The 20,144-nt window shown below is 37.2% G+C and overlaps 1 protein-coding gene across 1 annotated transcript; it reads right to left on the minus strand.

Annotated features, from left to right (window-relative positions):
* Positions 1-6,055: 6,055 nt before the first annotated feature.
* tmem276b (transmembrane protein 276b) lies at positions 6,056-20,095 on the minus strand. Its single transcript, XM_038283808.1, has 4 exons — positions 19,427-20,095; positions 14,053-14,166; positions 7,041-7,178; positions 6,056-6,807 (listed from the first exon to the last, which is right to left on the minus strand). The coding sequence occupies exons 1-4, from the start codon at positions 19,803-19,805 to the stop codon at positions 6,614-6,616; spliced, it is 825 nt and encodes a 274-aa protein (XP_038139736.1). The 5' UTR covers positions 19,806-20,095; the 3' UTR covers positions 6,056-6,613.
* Positions 20,096-20,144: the final 49 nt, after the last annotated feature.

Raw genomic sequence — 20,144 nt, forward strand, 5'->3', positions numbered from 1 at the left:
AGCCAAACACATGAAATGATCAGAGACCAACAGTTTTTGTCCGAAACACTGTCCCTGCATCTGGTACCTATGTTAATCACAAGTTTGAGGGAGCTGAGGTATGTCTAATGGCCAGGGAAAGTTTAGCATGTCCAAGCCGTGGCCTAGTCAGGAGGGCTTGCTGTTTCCTCTGTGAGGGCTCATGCAACTGACTTTTAAATCTCCAAGTGACCTTCTCCAATCATCACAAGTTTCAATGAAGTTGTCATTAATTGAATTTACTAATACAATTTCTATAAATATACACAATTGAATCAGATCTACTGTTACTCTTAATTTTTCTTGTCAGTCCTAGTGATATTTTGCCATGATTTTAGTTTTTTGCTCAACACGTGCCATTTTACAGATTCATTTCAGTCAAGTCGTACAAAAAAATTGCCTACAAATTTTCCCTTAAAGGAAACAGAACTGACTTACTTGAGTCACTGGCATTGAAGGGTTCTCTTCTCCTGGATGGGCATGTAGTGACAGTAGCATTCGCTTACATTGTGTAGTCATAGATGAGATTTAAATGAGATACCTTAAAAAACGTGAATTCACACATTCACACCATCATGGAAAGCCACAGCTGCCCTGGAGCTCAATGAAAGAAGGGAAGAAGCTGTACACAGGTGCCACCAACGGTCTGACTGTCTGACCACCAACGTATCTCTTCACATACAGTTTAAGTCACTTTTTCAAGAACACAATAAATTGAAAGCTGTAGTCTGGGCTTGAACCAACAACCCTCCGGATGCAGGGGAAACTTATGAATCTGACCCAACTGTATCAAAACCAACTGATATAGTTAAATAATTGGAATTGAATGCCAGGTGATTTACCTATTGACATTTGTTGTTTCACAATCTAAACAGTATTTCAATGTCGAATATCGTTTTTAATTAGGAGTCAATTCTAATAATGTGTTTAATGCTTTCAAAAAGGGAATTAAAAGCTGTGATGAAAGCAAACTGAGATCATAGGGAGAGTTATCTGATTTCCCTGCTTGGGATTACAACTAGACACTAAAGTTGAGGCAGTCTGAGAATTATATTAGATCTTGTTGAGATCTTTTCTGAAACTTGAAAGTAGACTAAATGGAACTTAAGTGCATTTTATTGCTCCAGAGAAAAAACTGAGACACTGGGGAAATAAACATTAGTCTCATTCTGGTGTCACACATATCTCATGGTTGTCTAGAAGTACATGAAACATTTTGGAGATCCCATTTCAAATTTTCCTTTCCCAGGGATGTTTTTTTTCCCACATAATTTTAGCGAATAAATTATTGAATATCTTTGAAATATTTGTAATTTTTCCAATATTAGGGTGTTGAAAAAGGTTTATCCTGGTGCAAACATTATAAAAAAGAGAATATTCATGTGTAATGTAAGAACTGATGATGAGAGCAAAGTAGTTGAAAAGCCATGTGTAAAGGCTCTGCTTCTTGTCAACCAAATTCAAATTTAAAAGCTCCCTCTAGATGGCACCATGTCCTCAATGGCAAAAGGCCATGCCTCCTTTTCAGCACTTTGCTGTTAGGATCATTTATCACCTCTTCCATACATCAGTCAAAAGAGGAAAAACTGCATCCAGTTTCAATTCTGCAAATCCATTGATATAAACATTAATTAGCTTTACCAGATAAGGTGCTCATGAACTTACTTAATATATATTAATAAATAAAAGTGGATGAATGAGGATAACTTTCAGCTGAATATCATCATACATAGATGAGAAGGAACAACACTCACAACATGTTAATAAATACATATTTTATTACATTAAAATAAAACAATTAAAAATGATCACAGATTTTTTTTTATCATATATTGAAAGAAACTAATGAGATCATGCAAGACCTTAATGTCTCTTTTAATCCCAAACAACATCTGGAGTGGATGCAACCAGTATAAATGGACAGTAGAAAATAATAGCTGTGCTATGAAATATCTGCCACACTGAGAGGTGGCATTTTCTTTCACTGCACGCAGTACAATGTTCCTCATGAAACACGCAGTCGCGGACCACCTGAGAAGGATTTTACAACCTTTCTGACAGCAGATTGATGGAATTACTTGTTCTCAAGTGTTCTTTGTTTCTAATATTTTTGCAAGTCTTGCTACGCTGTGCTGCAGACGTTTTGTATCAAGTCAGTGTCAGCTGCAGACACAGTTACATGTAACTGAAGTTTGCCATTTAAGATGTAGAGGTGTAATTCTGTGCTTTAAAATGTTTGTCAAATTTTGGGATGCATGATGGCACATAAGGGTCAGAGAAGTCAAATTTTCACGCCAATAACACAAGAAAAAACTTTAAGGACAGTGTGCAAATGTGTTTGTGTCAATCAACACCTAATACCTGCAGTAAATAACCTATACAAAGTTTTTTTTCTAGCAATATATGTCAATGCACATGAGTTTGGACGTAAACACAAAACTTAGGAACTTGAAGTCCTCTTGTTGCAATGCATTCAGTTAATCTTCTTTGTCACAAAGTCTTTATATATCATAGTCAGAGTTTCTGTGATTTCAGAGCCTGTACCCTGAACACACACCATAGACTGAAGCTCTGTATATTCTATTAACTTAATTTGCCTTCTTGTATAACCCTGCAGAAAGCACATTTGTCCCACACCCCAGGCTCACTGACCTTTACATGGTGCAGCAAAGTGCAAAGATCTCACCACACACTGAGATCTCACCACACACTGAATGTAGTCAGTGTGTGGTGAGATCTCAGTCATGTTTCAGTCATGCGTTTCAGTCATGTTTCAGTTTCAGTTATGCGTTAGCTAATTTTCTCGTCCATGGCAATACTGGAAAGACTGAACATCACATAAAGTGTTGGAAACACACTATGACTCCATATTTTTATGAGTAATTTGACATAGCTGACAGGGATGATCAGGACTTATACCAGGCAATCAACACCTGACATTAATTCTTCTATCATGAAACAGCAATGAATGTTATATATTTTTTTAATGAATTCATCAGTTTAAAAGTAAGAAACTGTTAAAAACTCTAATAGGGAATGTTTCTGTTCCTAATACTTAAACAAAGACTGGGGGAAATATAAAATAATTATCTTCCTCATTTAAAATGAATTTCAAATCATTTTGGCTCCACGTGACACTCAGAGCTACAGTATTCACAATATGTTGTCATATAATACACAAATGCACTAGTTTGTCATACAAAACTGTTCAGAGTTTAAGCATTCCCCTTACTGCCAAATTACATTAAAAACAAGAGTTTTAAACATTATCCCTTCAGTACCCATTGGTTTCAGGAACTGTTTAAGAAAAAAAAGACATTTAATATTCCATATTCAATGTTGCATCCAATGACACTATTTGGTTGGATGCTGTGCTTTTCTGCAACACATTTAATCAGAGTGGCTGCATCCAGTTTATCACCGTCTGTGCTTTTTTTCCCTCTAAATATCAATGTATGAAGATCAAATAAAATAATGAAAGCAAACATATTCACTGTCTCTCTTGTAGATTTTACCTTTTTAAGTTAGTCCACAATAGAATTTGTATTTGTGAAAGAGAACATTTATTCTAGTTTGAAAAGTGATCTGTGAGAACATCAGCGAAATGGCGCTCGCTTCAGACATTTTATGGAATAAAAACGTAATTTCTGATTTTCACATAGAATGGCTGATTCGTTTTTAATGCACAACATCCTCCACAATTTTGGCGCTAATTGTAAAGAAGTAAAAAGTAAATCCAAATAAGCCTTAAAGCAACCCTGCCATATCCTTTTTCAGGACAAAAAATAAGAAAAAAATATGTTTTGTGCAGTTTTACTTTTGCGTGTTTATTTGGCTATGTATTTTGAATCATTATTTCTCTAAATGCCTCTAAGCATTTGCAAGTAATTTGAAAACTTTGTTATCCAAATCTCTCTAATACAGCTCCTATTTTTGCAACAGAAAGAGGCCCACAGTGTCATAGAAACTTAGCCCCACAAAACAGCTGAAATTCAGTGCCGTTCCAAACACCGTCCTTTGCCTCATGCTATACTCACTTGGTTGGTAGCCAAAATGTTCCATGAGGAACACAGTTTTTGATACAGTTCGGGTAGCATTTAAAAGAAAAAACTGTATTTGTTTACACTTGAGATGCTTGAAGAGAAAGCTATGTTTTCTAGCAACGCTCCCAAACAATCTGTCGTTAGATATATTTGGCGAGCACAAGATGTCAGTCTTTGTCACATTGTCTAATTCTGACATTCTTTACTATCAAACTCACGTTGCATAGTAACTGTGCTGCTGTGCAGCCTTAGTTACAAACTGGGATCTGATAACATTAATATTTGATACAGAAAAACAAAACCTTCTGTTCTGGATAAACTGTTAGGTGTGCCAATAACCACTTCATAGATTTAAAAAAAATATATATTTATCAACATGGGGTTATATCATCCCCTGGATAAATGTACACACATTTAGGCATGGTGCTGCTACAAAAGACTAATTTTAATACTTTTTGCAAATCTTTCCAAGGAGGGTCAATAATTGCAAAGGTTGCTGTACATACATTAAGAAACACTGCCCATTTCTTGTTGTTGTATGTGTTGAAGATGAAATGAAGATATTTGGTCTTTCAACATTGTTCGAAGTTACAGTATGACTATAATTAGGATAGGTGTTTAAAAAAAAAAAAAAAAACATTTTTCGAAATTTAGTTTAATCTGTTAGTTTGGTTTCACATGTTCTTTAAGCTATCACTTAGCAACCGGCTCAACATAAGGAGTAACATGAACAGTCAGAGCACAGCAACGGTTTTGTTTTGGTGTTTTTTTTTTTTTTTTTACACTTAATTTAAAATTTTAAAAATAACATTCTTATTACATCTTTTCGGTTTCTAGGTTTTACAAAGTTTCTGTAAACCCTCAGCCTTATTTACCTTTAGAACAGAAAAGTGGAATTTAAAGTCATAGGGAAGTCAAATTTAAATTTCAAATCATCCTGGCTTAAACATGTATATAAATGTTCTCTTTATCACACCATATTGTTCCAAAGCGAGAAAAGTTCTATTTGAAAAAAAATCCTGTCTCAAAATCCGTGGGGGTTTTTTTCCGTTACCTTATCCAAGCCAGTTAGTTATACGTCAGTCTGTACACCTAAATTCGGCCAATCATATATCAACTGTCAATCAATGTTTTTCGGTCATGGAATCTTGATTCATAGGCAGCAGCTAATATACGCAACGATTGAAATAAGACAGTAGAATCATTCACTTTATCATTGAGTGCCGTCCCAGTGTTGACGGGGTTGGACCCCTGTGTCTTCGGCAGGCGTAGAGCTAACAGAACTGGCAGCGTTGCGAGGCAAGGGCTCAAACATGTACGGCTGTAAGCTTTCTACACCAAACCAAGCTTCTGATGCCTTGGCGTCCTCTTCCACAACAACTTCGCTTTCCTTCTCTAAATAAAAAATGTATGACGAAGGCGACTCATCCACAACCTCTGACACAAAGCTCTCCTCCTCTTGCATGTTTTCGCTGTGCATAGCGTTCCTTGACAGTGTTGTTGCTAAGTGCTACTTGGTCCCAATGTAATTTCCCATGGGGAACCTAGTAGCACTAAGTTGCTAACTGGTTAGCAAGATGCTTCCGAGACACCAGCCACAACCAAATTTGTTTGCGAACCTTCCTCCACAACAATCCCGCCACCTTGATAATCCACCGATTAAATTCACTTTATTCACTCATGTGAAGTCGTGCACCACTCGGGAGAATTCAGGACTGCAACCGTTGGAACAGCCGCTTCCCTACGACTTTAAAACAAGAAATATCTATTTTACACAAACATCTGGCTCTATATGGAAGTTTATTTTTCTATGATGTCTTCAAGGAACATAGTGTTTATAATACTGATCATAATGCAATATTTTTTACAACCTTTAACCCTATACAGCCAAGTTTTTCATATCTATTTGTGTGTTTTTTTTATGAGAAAGAAATGCCATATTCAGCGCTTTTTGATTCTTTCTTTTTAATTACGAACAATGTCACAGATCATACTTCCTGCAGGATATTCTGAACTAAGGTTTTTTTTTTTTTTATCTTGTGTAAAGATTTTTCCTAAGATCTCTGAGGAACTGAGATGATATGTGTTTGCTTATGTGTTCCCTCTGTAGGAGTGGCTTTATTTATTTCAGAGCACCATTTTAAGAAGTATTCTATCCAGAGATATATGTTCCCTTTAAAGCGTCAGAAAATCAGTATCACAGAAATCAAAACAGACAACAACAACATAAAAAGGCCTTTGAAGCCATTTCCTACTTATGAGCTACTGTACACATTATTCTTCATGTTCCTGAAGGTCCATTAAGAGATTTGATGCGTGAAAATTTGTCTCTATTTTGCTGCTTTTCACCACAGATTAGGCACACTGTACACTGAAAGGATATGGCCACGTTGAGGGGAGTCGTGATATGGTGATTACACTAATACTGTTTCAGAGTTAAACATGGAAAGGTGTGCTTTGTGCGTTAGGTGGATCAGTCTGTTTATAACGCCTCCTGTCACACGGTTCCGTTCTCCTGCCTTGGTTTGTGGGTTGTTGTGCGAGCCGGCGTGCTAAGGGAGGGGGGCCAGGGTGCAGAGGAAGCCAGCCAGCAATGTGAGGCCGAGGCCCCCCCAAGCACAAAACATGGACCAACCGTAGCCATGGCTAATGTCTTCAGGGAGGCCGTACATGTAGCGTGGGTAGCGGGACAACTCAAAGTTAATTCCTGCCACACATGTACACAAGGAAATGATGCAACACGTTCCTGTGAGAGAAGAAAACACCAAAAGTGATTCCAAAGGGTCCTGATTGATGCCTAAATTCCTACATGCACTGCATATCTCTGTGCAGGATGCTGTTTCTGCAAGGCATTGATCTGCATCTCATGTTAACCCAACTGCGCTCTCAGCCATCACCAAATAAACACAGTAATTGGATGAAATCAGATTCTGTCTGCATGCAAGTGTGTTGATGTGTGTATACGTGCTTCCACATTACCTCCCATGAGAAAGAGTAGGCCAGCTACATATTGCATGAGGTCATGCTGCTGGCAGCAGCCCAGCACTCCAATGACCCAGCCAAAAAGAATGATGGACACAGCCATGCCCACAAAGCCAGCCGTCATTCTTCTTAAATCTGTAGGGATAGAAATATTGCAGTGTCAGTGTTGACTGAGAGGTTTAAGATTTTGAAACAAAGAAAGAAATACATCCAATCCAAGGACAAAGCTTTAAAATCACAGAATAAGAAATGGTAATAAACTACTTCCTTCATTTTTTTTTCCAGTTTATTCCATTTGGTTGCAAACTGTTATTCAAAAAAAATAATAATAAAAAAACAAGCACAAATGTATATAACGATTTTTATGATGATCTAAAACGAAATAATAACAGTTCAGCACTCTTGATGCAACACTCAGAAAACTGGTTTGGGATGCTAGATTATTTTAATTTCTAAACAAAACCTTACAGGCCTGGATTCTCATTTTTCAAAACATTGCATAGGATCCATACTAAAAGTATATTTACTCCAAATCCAAAAATGGCGTATACTAAAGAAATGTACTGTATGTATATTTTTATGTGCATATTATACAGCACAAAATTTCCCTCTATACAATACACCTTTGAATTAAAGAGCCCCACTCATGTTCTCCCCTCTACCTCCATATTTAACCAAAATGGTCAAAAAATTTGAAGTTTAAATGGTTGTTGAAATAAGTCAACTGATCAAAGTTATGTTATGGGTAACAACAGCATCCATGGATAAAAGAGAAAATAGGTATTTGCAGCTACAAAAAATGTTTGAAAGCCACAGAAGTGAAGTGACAAAGAAACACGTGTGATTCTGACTGGCAAGATGTGCACAATCTGATCAATGCACAGCTTATATTATTAATGCCATCCAGGAAATAGGTTTATTTTCATTGAACTATTTTGTTCTTAAAAAAATGCTTTATGCAGAGAGTGAGGGGGCTGTTGATATTGTTAAGAACATGCAGCATATTTACAGCTAGTAAGAACCAGCTGTTAGAAATGCAAGAGTTCTTAATTGCTAAATATTGTTAATAAATAAATAATAAACATTATTGCTATAGGGAAAAATAAAACAAAATAGAAATAAACAGATAATCAGCCCCATGTGATATCCATAAAATTGGATATGGGCAAAAAAATTATATTTTAAAGACATGAGATGTTACAGAAGTAAACCCCACATACACCTTGTTAGCAGATCAACTTGTATACTTGTAATAGCTCAGGACATCAGTGGGATACAGGACAATTTAATATTAGGATCAGCAAAAAAGCACACAAAATACAGGACTAAAAAGTTTTTAAAGACAATGTTGAAAAAGTTGAACAAAGGAGCGACAGAAAGTGAAGACAGAATATAAAATCAGAGCAACATTGATCAAAGTGAAGCAAAGAAAAATTAACATAATTAGGCCAAGTAAAGATAAATACATGAATGAAATGTGAAATTGCTGGCAAAGAAAGGCTAAATAAAAAAAAAACTGAATCTAGAACCAATTTCTCAATCTGTCATAAGTCAATGAAGTGTTGCCATTTAAGCTAACATACAAATTATATGAGAGAAAAAGAAAAGAACCTGCAAAGTGCAAGAACGTCATATTCAGAACACAAAGATTAAAATGCATTCTCACCAATAAACCAAGTGCTTCTCTGATACTTTTTTATATGGCCTATTCTAGGTAATTAAGCCAATTAAAAGAAACAAAACAGTTAATTGTAATTGTGACATTTCAAACCTTTAGAGGCTTTACAATAATGATGGGGATATTCTGTTCATCTATGCTGGCAATACTTAAGGGGTAGCTCTGGTGGTGAACTTGAGCTGTGCTGACCGCTCATATGTAATCCTCCACACATTCTGCAGAATATGCAAAGCATACTCTAACAGTTTTGGTGGTTCGTTTAAGTTGCAAAGCATCCTGCTGCCCTCTGCACATCATGCTCTGCTTCTAAACTTACTGCTGACGGGCTGCTGCCAGCTTTTGCTTGTTTCCCCTCACCCACTTCACCAACCCACCATCTCCCTTAAGCCCAGAGGTCAGAGATCCTCTCGTCACTTCCTGACATGTGGAAGACATGTTTAGCGAGTAGAAATCCATTCATCAATCCATGACATGTTGAGTGGGAGGAAGATATGAGATCAGATCCTAGATCCAAACTCCAACCTCTCCTCAGTGGGGTGGTTAAGATTTTTCTAAACATTTGCATGAGACTTTTCTAAATTAAATACAATTAACATGAATACAACAATAAAACAAAAAACAGAGATGTTTGCTAGGGATATCTACCAAGGAAAAATTCGACAGGCAAAATAAATAGAGAAACTCTTTAATTCTCCAGATGTATAAAAATAAAGACAATGTATCGAGTTAACTATAAAAACTCATTCAGTTTATTTCAGAATATACGTATAACTGTAGTCATTCTTACAATTGTCTCATATTAACACTTTCCATGAGACAAAACCTCCTTATGTACCAAAATCCCATAATCAGCCACAGTCTACACAGTGTTGCTCATTTATGCCCATTTTTCTATTCACTGTTGTTTTCTTGTAATGATTTTAATCAAATGATCTACCTTGAAATTATTTAATATGAATCTTTAGATAAATAGAGTAATGTTACATTTATTTGTATTTTCTTTTCATGAAGAGTCCAGATTTTGGAAATGCTAGTGTTTCTTGGATGATATGATCTTTAGTTGTATAGAACCAGTACTTTATTATGGGAAAGCATTTTTGTATAAATTGACTGCTGTACATTCTGAACTCAATGCTCCTCACTTTTATTTTTAAAATGGGTGAAAATTATTGAACATGCTCTTTTAAAGGTAAATATAAATAAAAAACATCTACTTTTTTTTTAGATTGTTTTACTCTTTTGAAAAATCCCTCCTATGTTTATATCATAAATATATGATTATGTTATTGAGCTTTATGCATTGTAAATTACATCGTTCTAGTGAAATAATAAAGAATCTATAAGAAAGTTGTACAGAAAATATTCTTTATTTTGTTTGTGAACAAACTTGGGATTCTTTCTAGAAAATAAAATGTCAGTACTGAGATACATCCATCAGTAAAAGAGGCTGTAAGTTCTGCGGAGTGGTGAATTTAAAATGAAATAAATCCTGGTTATGTTTGTATGTGTTTCCCTTTGTCGATTTCTTTTATTTAACTATGGACCATTTATGTCTCTGGAATAAATATTGATAGATTATCCTCTGAAATATGTTTCTTTTATTCAAAGGAAATAACAAAACAATCTTAGATTCCGGTTACAGACTCCAAAACTGCTGGTTTTGGGGTCTAACCATTATATAAAAAAAGAAAAGTTCACTCTTAAATCTAGGTTTTAATGCATAAATGGTGTGACCATATTGATTGGTTTGGTAAGATTTAAAACTAACCTTAAGTATGCCAAATCACACACAATCAAAACATCATGTGGCAATGTATTTAACAAAAATGAAATAATCAAAGAAAGTTTGTGGGAAAAAGAGGAATACCTGTTTGTCAGTGAAACCTGTTAACACTGTTCTTATAAAAATGGGGGAATCGGTCAGTTACATGTATGCAACTCCAATCATTTAGGCATCTATGTTTTAAAGACAACTTTTTTTAGCTAAAAGCCAAAAAGGTGAAAAAAGAAGGTGATTAAAAAGACTTACAGTAAATGCAGCATAGTTGTTGGGCGACATGGTCTGGTGAGAGTATGTTAAAAACTACAGATCTACTTGGCTTTTCACTTACAATGTTGTTCCAAGGTTTACAGAGAACAGCCTTAAAATGTTAAACTATTTAAAAAGGGGCAGCTGCCTAACATTAGGGGTCTTCAAAATGGGGAAGAGAGTAGAGAAGAGCAGTCATGAAATGTATCCTATAACCCCTCGAAGCCCTAAATGCTCCTTTACAATACAAATAATAATGTGTGGATGTGTGCTGGGGGCATGCCATGGCTGATTGCCCAGCAAAAAGAATGAGATGTGTTGTAATCACAGCAGAACTAATGGGGAGTGCATTAGCATTAAAAGAGCTTCAGCATTCAGTTTTTATTAGTCCTGTGATTTGTGTGCAGTTAAGCTCTCGTTTCTTCTCATGGCTGGGCTAAACACCTGGCAAACAAGGAAAGAGGCTACAGTGTACACAAGGCCACCAAATATATATATATATATATATATATATATATATATATATATATATATATATATATATATATATATACATATGTATAGTAACTGCTAAAAAAAGGATTTGATAACATCCCACATCTGAATGCATTCGCTTTGAATTCAAATTTATTAACCAATGGAGGCCTGCATTTAGTGTCACACATACAAATTTGCCTAGGCATGCTCCTGATAAAGTGGAGGATGGTCTCCTGATGGATCTCCTCCTAGCCCTGGACTAAAGCATCCCATACTCCTGGACAGTCGTTTAGTACATTGTGACATTGGTGGATGGATCAACACAGGATGTTCCAGATGTGCTTAATCAGACGGAGGTCATGGGAACGGGCAGATAAGTCCATAGCTTTAATGCCTTCATCTTGCATGAACTGCTGACACACTCCAGCCACATGAAGTCTAGCATTGTCCTGCATTAGGAGGAACCCAGGGTCAACCACACTAGCATGTGGTCTCACAAGAGGTCTGAGGATCTAATCTCAGTACCTCCTGTAATGATAGCTGTTCTGAGTACATGGAAAGGTGTGCTGCTACTGGGTTGTTGCCCTCAAACAACCCCCTCCATGTCTCCTGGTGTACTAGTCTGACTCCTGGTAGTGCCTGGATGTGCCATCCTGATGAGGTGCACTACCTGGGCCACTTGTGTTGGTTGTAGAGTCCGTCTTATGTTACCATGAGTGTGAAAGCACCACCAACATTCAAAAGCGACCAACACAGCAGCCAGAAAGTATAGGTACTGAGAGGTGGTCTGAGGTCCCCCCCGGCAGAACCGCTCCTTCATTGAGTGTCTTGCTAATTGCCAATAATTTCCACCTGTTTCCTATTCCATTTGCACAACAGTGTGTGGAATTTATTGTTAATCACTGTTGTTTCCTAAGTGAACAGTTTTTGTTTGATGTGATTGAAGTTACGTGTTCCTTTTTTTACAATGTATATATATATATATATATATATATATATATATATATATATATATATATATATATATATATATATATATATATATATATTAGGGATGGAACGGTTTATGAAAACCGTCCGAACCCTTCGGTTCGACTGTCTCGGTTCGATTTGCGTGTGTTGCGTTCGGTTCATGCGCTGCTCCTTTTTCTCATAGGCGAAGCGTTTACACTCCAGAGCAGATGGTGGCGGTACTGCGACCAAAGCCAACTACCAGTAGTAAACAAGAAGAAGAAGAAGCGAAGCAGTGTACCCAGGTGTAGCAGAAAAAAATCAGTTGTTGTGGAGAATTGTGTCGGTATGGCTAGAGGGAAAGTACAGGAGTTGGAAGACGCGCCAGCAGCACTTTATAGGTCTGCTGCATGGGACCGCTTTGCATTTAGAGTGACCTACAATGACAGCGGAAAGAAAGTCGTGGATAAAAGAGCAACAGTGTGCAAGCATTGTGCAACACGTTTTGTTTATGCTAACAGCAACATGTCATGCTAACCCCGAAATCCCACATACTCCGTCAGCGCCCCGCTGCGCTTCGTCCCGCTGTGCTCCAGACCGGCTGCTCAAAGCAAAGCCTACAGCCTCCTCTGTGGCTCCCGTCCACTACGCTCTGAGTTCCTTGGAGATCGTAGAGGGCATGCGCGAGATGATTAAATTCAAAGCAGCAAAACATGCGGAAATGATCAATTTCGATAAGAGATTCGATAAGGAATCGAATCGTTTCACAGAATCTATAAGGGAATCGGAATCATGAAAATCTTATTAATTCTCACCTGTAGTGGTGTTAGACCATATGAAACTGAAAAAGTGAATCTGTTCTGTATGTCTTTTTGTGAAATTAATTGCATCTCTTATTTAAAAAAACAGACTTAAAGATGATAATAACGATTCCACTTTAAATCAAGGACGGCTACAAAACTGGTTTTAAAGAACGTCCATTCATCAAATTCAAATAATACCAAACAGTTAGAACTAGTTAAGTCATATCTGGGTTTCTAATTTAGAAGTTTAGACAAATATCATCGCTATCTTAGAATATATTTGTGCAAAGTTTTACCAGAACCATCAAACCCTGTCCCTCGTGACAAAATTAAACTGTACTTAGAAGCACTTTTGGATACATTTTTGTGAGGGAGCAGTAAATGGAGATGTAGCCTTGAAATAAAAGCACTGTATATACGTACCAACACATTCTGCCCTACACTTATATTGCTACAGTGACAATACGCCAGATTACAGTTGATCTCTGTTTATGCTTTTTGTTTTTGGTCTTAACTCTTTACTAAATCAAGCCACGTGTGCTCATTCAACCATATTTCTTATTCAATACACTAAGTGCACATTGCTGCCAGTCACACAAGCTGCAGATGCTAAATACATGGGCGAGCAAATTGGGTCTCTGCATCTTCCCTGACAAATGGACTGAGATAATCAGCAAATGAATAATTGACGCTCTGATTGGAGAACGACTGATTTATTGCTTAAGCAGCTACTAACCACTAATTATAACAGTTGCCGTTCCTGATGTTGAATGACGTCAAACTGTCAGGCTATAAATAATGTTTAGAACAACTTTGAATAAGACATAATAAATACGCTTTAAAATAACTCAAAGACAGTAAGCTAAATGTTAGTGGCAGATTTGTTCTTTTTTGACAACAACTTGGAAAGTTTTCTTGATGAATATGTGCAATACAATGCCAGTTAACGCAGTCTTAATCATACCTTTTCATGTTTAAAAGACATTTTTTTCATATTTGGCCAAGCTCAAACAGAAACACAAAGGTCAGATGATTAAAAACAACAAAATGGAGAAAGACTGACTGACTTACGGAGAGCATGCCACTCATCCTGACGTATGGTCTTTGTGATGTTGATAGGTAAATTCCGTGGAAGAATCGAGGATGAATAGTGATACTTGACTGGGGTGCATCTATGAATTATTCCTGTTAAGAAGACAAAATAAAAAAGACAAGTTATAACTGGAGCACTAAGGAGAGAATGAAGTCAGAATTGCATTCCAAACCTTTGTTCTGTTTTTCATGGATAATACGATGATGTGTGCACAAACGTAACATTTATTTTTCACCCTGTCTGAGTTTTCATTTTCTGAGCTGGCCCGTTTAACCTTGTTTTTCCCCCACTCCAGCATAGTAATTAAAGAGGGATTAGGAAACAATGTGGTATATGGATTATACTCCCAAATGTCTCCTATGTAAATGCTCTGATTTAAAGTGAATCTTGTCATATTTTTGCATACATTTGGTTTTTAGACTCCATCTCTATAATCCAGTCTTTCCTGCAGTCTCTGAGCAAAGCAACATTTTATCTATTTAAATAAGGACCTTTTTTTGAAAATAACAAAAGAGCAAATTTGAAAGCTTTATATTTTCTTGAAAAGTTCCCAAATTCAGACAATTTGTTTCTCAAAACCACAGCCCTCTAAAACATAGTTTATAGCTTTTCTTTTTTAATCTATGGGATCTTTTAGGTTTTATATGATAGCTTTATTATACCACATGGCGCTTTTAAAGTGCTTTCCAAACACAATTTGGTACAATTGGAAGCAATTTGACATCATTAAAGGTTAGCTATAGACATTTACTCTGATAAAGGAAAAGTCTGGATCTTTTCAGTGAACCTCCTTCATATTTTATCAACAGCCAGTATATTTTCTGTAGCACATAGCTGTCTAAACTCTCTCAGTTCGTAGAATCAGACATTTTTCCTTGAGTTTATCTTAGTGTTAGATGAAGGACAGAATCTCTTTTCTGTTTCTGATGCTGAATATATATATATATATATATCCATCTTGTAGCTGTCAATGGGTTGGGTACATCCTGGACAGGTCGCCAGTCAATTGCAGGGCAGCACAGACAAACAGGACAAACAACCTTTCACGGAAACACTCACACCTAAGGAGAATTTAGAGAAGCCACTTAACCAAACAGTCATGTTTTTGGGCTGTGGTACGAAGCCGGAGTACCCAGAGAGAACCCATGCATGCTCAGGGAGAACATGCAAACTCCATGCAGAAAGACCCTGGGCCGGGAATTGAACCGGAAACCTTCGTTACATGTGGGTTTCTTTACTAAAGTTACAATTTGCAAAATATAACTATGAGGACTAAATCATGCAGGGAGAAGAAGGTACCTTATGAGGGTCTTTTCACAAAACTGTTTTGCAAAACTGCAACAAACATACACGCCCCGGACTTTTCTAAACCAAGACAGATGTGTTCTGTCATTGTGTGTCCTTAAATATATGAAACTGACATCAAAATACAAGTAACTGGGAACAAAATTTGTAGTTGTAAAAAAGGGCTTTTACTAAGCCCTCTTTTCAAATCTACTCGCCAACTTAGATTTGATTCAACCCACATTTTCTCCAAACACAAAACCCCAGTACATTTCAAACCAAACAAGACCCTTAAACAGAGACCAGTACATCCTAAGGACAAAACCCCAGACCAAATATGAGCGGAGTGGTGTATGCAGTTCAATGCACTTAGGAATGCTCAGATCTTTATATTGGAGAAACCAAACAACCTTTCCACAGAAGAATGGCCCTACACAGAAGAGCTACATCCTCTGGACAAGACTCTGCTGTACATCTACACCTTATGGACAAAGGACGTTCTTTTGAGGACCAAAATATTTACATTTTGGACAAAGAAAATAGGGGGTTTGAGAGGGACATGAAGGAAGCCATCTATGTTAAGAAAGCAAACTAACCTTAAACAAAGGGGGTGGATTGAGATTTCAGCTTTCAAAAACCTACAATGTAGCAATTGAGTTGATCCCTTCCCGCTATCATCGCAACCCCAACTCCCGTAGAGGAGAGCAGAAGAACCTCAACTATTCAGCCAGGCCAACAATTCCCTTTAACGACCCCCCTTTCAGAGACTTAGATGGGTATGGGACATTTTTTGGAAGGACTATGACCTAGATGACTGAGAATCTTCAACAACCCACATTGGTATAACAGGAGTAGGTAAACTTCTATCAACCTTACATCTTTGGAAAAGATCAGGGTCATGTTTTTTGGTTGAGTAATGAAAGGGAAAGTTCACAGCTGATAAAAAGATTCAAAGACTTCAACTGTATGAAAAACATCAACATTCCAAAAATGGCAGAAAATATTGATAACTGGGAGTCTCTGTCCCTCATTATTTCATTTTATATTCATTTTTCAAAAAGTGCTGTTGAGAAAGTTGCACTGCACACTTATATAACAGTCTGCACGTGTTGAGGTAGTGTATAAAACAAAGCTGCATTAATTGGTATATACAGTATGTGAACTGTGAGAGTTGCGGCTGATGCTTTTAGAATACATCAATGCACTGTTAACCTCTGCTAAAAAGAATTACAAAAATATGTATGTATATATACACAAATTAATGCCATTAAGCATAGGGCAGTCAGTGATCACTTTAATGTAATCCCTTGACAATTACTTCTGTAATTTCAGGGTAAAAATATATTTTAATCTGAATTAGGGCTGCAACAACGAATCGATAAAATCGATAAAAATCGACTTTTAAAAGCGTTGGCAACGAATTTCATCATCGATTAGTTGTGTCGCGCGATTAATGCGTCATCCGCCGCCACCGTCATCACATCCACTTGACTGAAACGGGGGAAGAAGAAAAAATACGGCAGAGCGAGCCAGCGCTGCAGGTGTGCAGTGTTGCCAACTCAGCGACTTTTCAGACCCCTCCAGCGACTATTTTTCAAAAAAGCGACTAGCGACAAATCTGGCGACTTTTTACGGTGTCACTGGCGGCTTTTGGAGACTCTTACGTGAAAGCATGCATCGTTCCTACTCTGCCGTGGGGCGCCTCCCCCATCCCAACCCCGTTCTCCTGCAGGAGTCCCTCTCAGCGCTGCAGTTAAAGCAGCAGGATGTTTACCCTCAGCGTCCAGACTGCAAATGAAGCGCGCATGCGCCGGGATTGACGGCGCAAATTGATCACAATAATTAAAATAGCCTGCGCTTTGTAAAGCGAAAAAAGTCGTAACATGCAACTTTTGTAAAAACAAATGAACATGGCACGGAACCACCATGTTTGTTTGGTTTTAAAGTGGGGAAACGTAACGTTAGTTTCTCAGGTAGCTCATCTGATGCTTTCCTTACCGTGTTAGTAGGTTACAGACAGTGATAAGGTTGGCTACTTATTTTACTTTTAATTTAATTTGAATTAGCTTAAGCAGCGTTTATATTTTCTTTATAAATAAATTAATTTGTAAATTATGAGGGCAAGGCTTTTAAAGTTTAAATCTTCTGGCAAAGATAAAGTAAAGAAGATCCTGCAATTTATGGAAGTAAAGCAGAATAAAATCCAGCAAGATCAGTAATATGTCAATTAATTATCTGCCACATTCCCATGTAAATATCTGTCTTTGGAGGATGTGTTTTTTAGCACCCCTAGTTCTCTCATTTTTATTCCAAATACAATTTATAATTTGAATCACAGGGCTATTTTTATCTCTATGATTCAGTATTTTCTCAAGCATCAACTTTAACTGCTATACTTTCATGTCTTAAAAGGCAGAACTCTTTTAGTCTAAAAAAACTCATTTGTTAAAATGGGGGGGCCTATCGTTTGAACCCCTTAGGGGCTTTTAAAAACAAAAATGTCTTTTTTGCGCTTTATGAAACAAAGTAGCCTATATTTTGTGGATGTACAGCTACATTTCTCATGTAAGTTTGCGTAGTTTTAACACAAACATTTATTTTTCATATTGCACCAGTACAGTTAATGACCAACCTGTACTTGTGTGCTTGTTTGTTCTGTCTAAAATGTTTATTTTGGAATAAAGAGGTTAATATAAAAAATATTTTTTGTCCGATTCATCGATTAATCGAAAAAATAATCGGCCGATTCATCGATTTTTAAAATAATCGTTAGTTGCAGCCCTAATCTGAATTAGTTAATCTTAAACACAAATCAGAATAATCCACACTGATAAATTGTCGTTAAATGGGAAAACTCTAACAACATAAATTAGAACAATATTAGACAAATGCTAATTATTCTTAAGTCTACATTGCTTTTATTTACATAAAAATGCATTTTCAATGCATCTCTGCATATGATAAAAGATGTTAATTAATTAGCATTTCCTTTGTTTTTAGCTCTAAACCAGATTCAGAAAAAATTTGGTTAAAAGAGGGGACCTGTGTGTTTGCTATTGTATGAGTAATTTCATCTTCAAATTTACTGTCCACCTAGTGACAACAATAGCAGTCAGATTTGCCTACATAACACATTATTAATCTTGTGAAATCAAAAACAACCGTGGTATTTTATTATGTTTAAAACAGGGACCAGTTTTAATCTGTGGTATCCCAGTGAACTCATTAAGATTGGTATTCTATGAAAAAAAAGAGAAAGAAATATTTAAAAGAATGCCAAACCTACAAATGCAGCTAAATGTATTCTAAATGTTCTAACAATTATTTAGCTAACTAAGCTTTAAGGTTATATGCTGTAGAAAATCATGCTAACATCCTGGATGACTGAGAACATAATAATATTTGTAGCATACAACTAACATCATGAGTTGTTGAAGGAGACATTTGTTCATAAGGTCACCTGATCAATAGAGGTTTGTATGATCTAGCTAAAAGCATTTCAGAAGATGAACCTACATTTTTTAAAGCTAGTAGTATATGATAAGGAAATCCTTAAACTGTGCACATGATTATTTTTGTAACTGACTACATTTAAATAAAAATGACATTGCATTTCTCTGGAATCCAAAAGGTTAATTGATTCAAAATCCTCCACATATGACATTTAAAAAATTGCATATATATATATATATATATATATATATATATATATATATATATATATATATATATATATATATATATATATATATATATATATATATCCATATTAGTTGCTGCTGTTTCTACAAGCATACTTGGAAACCACTGATTTCTATTCCAGTTTGTTTCTTCCAGCACCATGGACAGCGGTCAGTCACAGCACAGTCAATTACCAACCAATTAATACCATTTTAACGCGGACACCAATCACCTTAAGAAACCAATCACCATAAGAAACCAATCACCATAAGAAACCAATCACCATGAGATGAATCCGAAATGCTGTTTTTCTATCAGCTTAGATGTGAGCTCATCGCCGAGCATCTCGGCCTGCTGCTCACCAGCAGCCAGATCTCCAGTGTTTACCTTTGTAAATAAGGTCCTCAGTCTCCAGGTCGAATCCTTCCCGGTGACACTTCCTCCAAAGCCCGGAGACGGTAGAGTTGAATTGCCGGCTGCAGTGAGACTCCATGGCAGACGCCGCGGGCAGAAAGTGCCGCTTCCCTCTTAGCAGAGGGGCAGCATCTGGCCCGCTCTTAGGAGGCATCTGGAGGGGGAGGTTGTGGTTGGAAATGTAAATGTAACCCGGGTCGTTCCTCTTGTTGGCATAGTTTTTGCACCTCTCTCGGTGTCTCCTGGCGTCGGTCTCGTACCAATAGTCGGTGCAGATTGCCATGGCGAGGAGACCCAGCGCGCAGAAAGCCAAGAAAAGCCCTGCGCTGGTTAATATTTTCATAGCGGCCATCTTCCTTTGCTTGGTGGAGAGCCCAAACAGTGGCAAGAAGGTTCCTCCGTGGCCGTGGTGGTGGTGGGTTTGCTGGTACCGGCGTGAAACAATTCACGACGGCACTCAGAGCTTTCTGCAGTCCTAAACTGGGAGCATGATGCTTCAACGCCGGAGCGGAGTGGAAAGGATGCTGCGGTCTATTGTTGAGGTGCCCGGTGCATGAAATGTTGTTCCCACCATCTGTTATGGTACAGGAGGAGGAGAGGGGATGGATGGCGACCAACGCTGTGAGGAGGAGGCAGGGGCAGTGATGTAGTTGCGCTGTCTCTCCTCCAGGTTGCTGCGGGATGGAGAGCG

The sequence above is a fragment of the Cyprinodon tularosa genome, unplaced genomic scaffold (assembly GCF_016077235.1).
Source record: "Cyprinodon tularosa strain WSP-4 unplaced genomic scaffold, ASM1607723v1 ctg197, whole genome shotgun sequence".
Classification (NCBI taxonomy): Eukaryota; Metazoa; Chordata; class Actinopteri; order Cyprinodontiformes; family Cyprinodontidae; genus Cyprinodon; species Cyprinodon tularosa.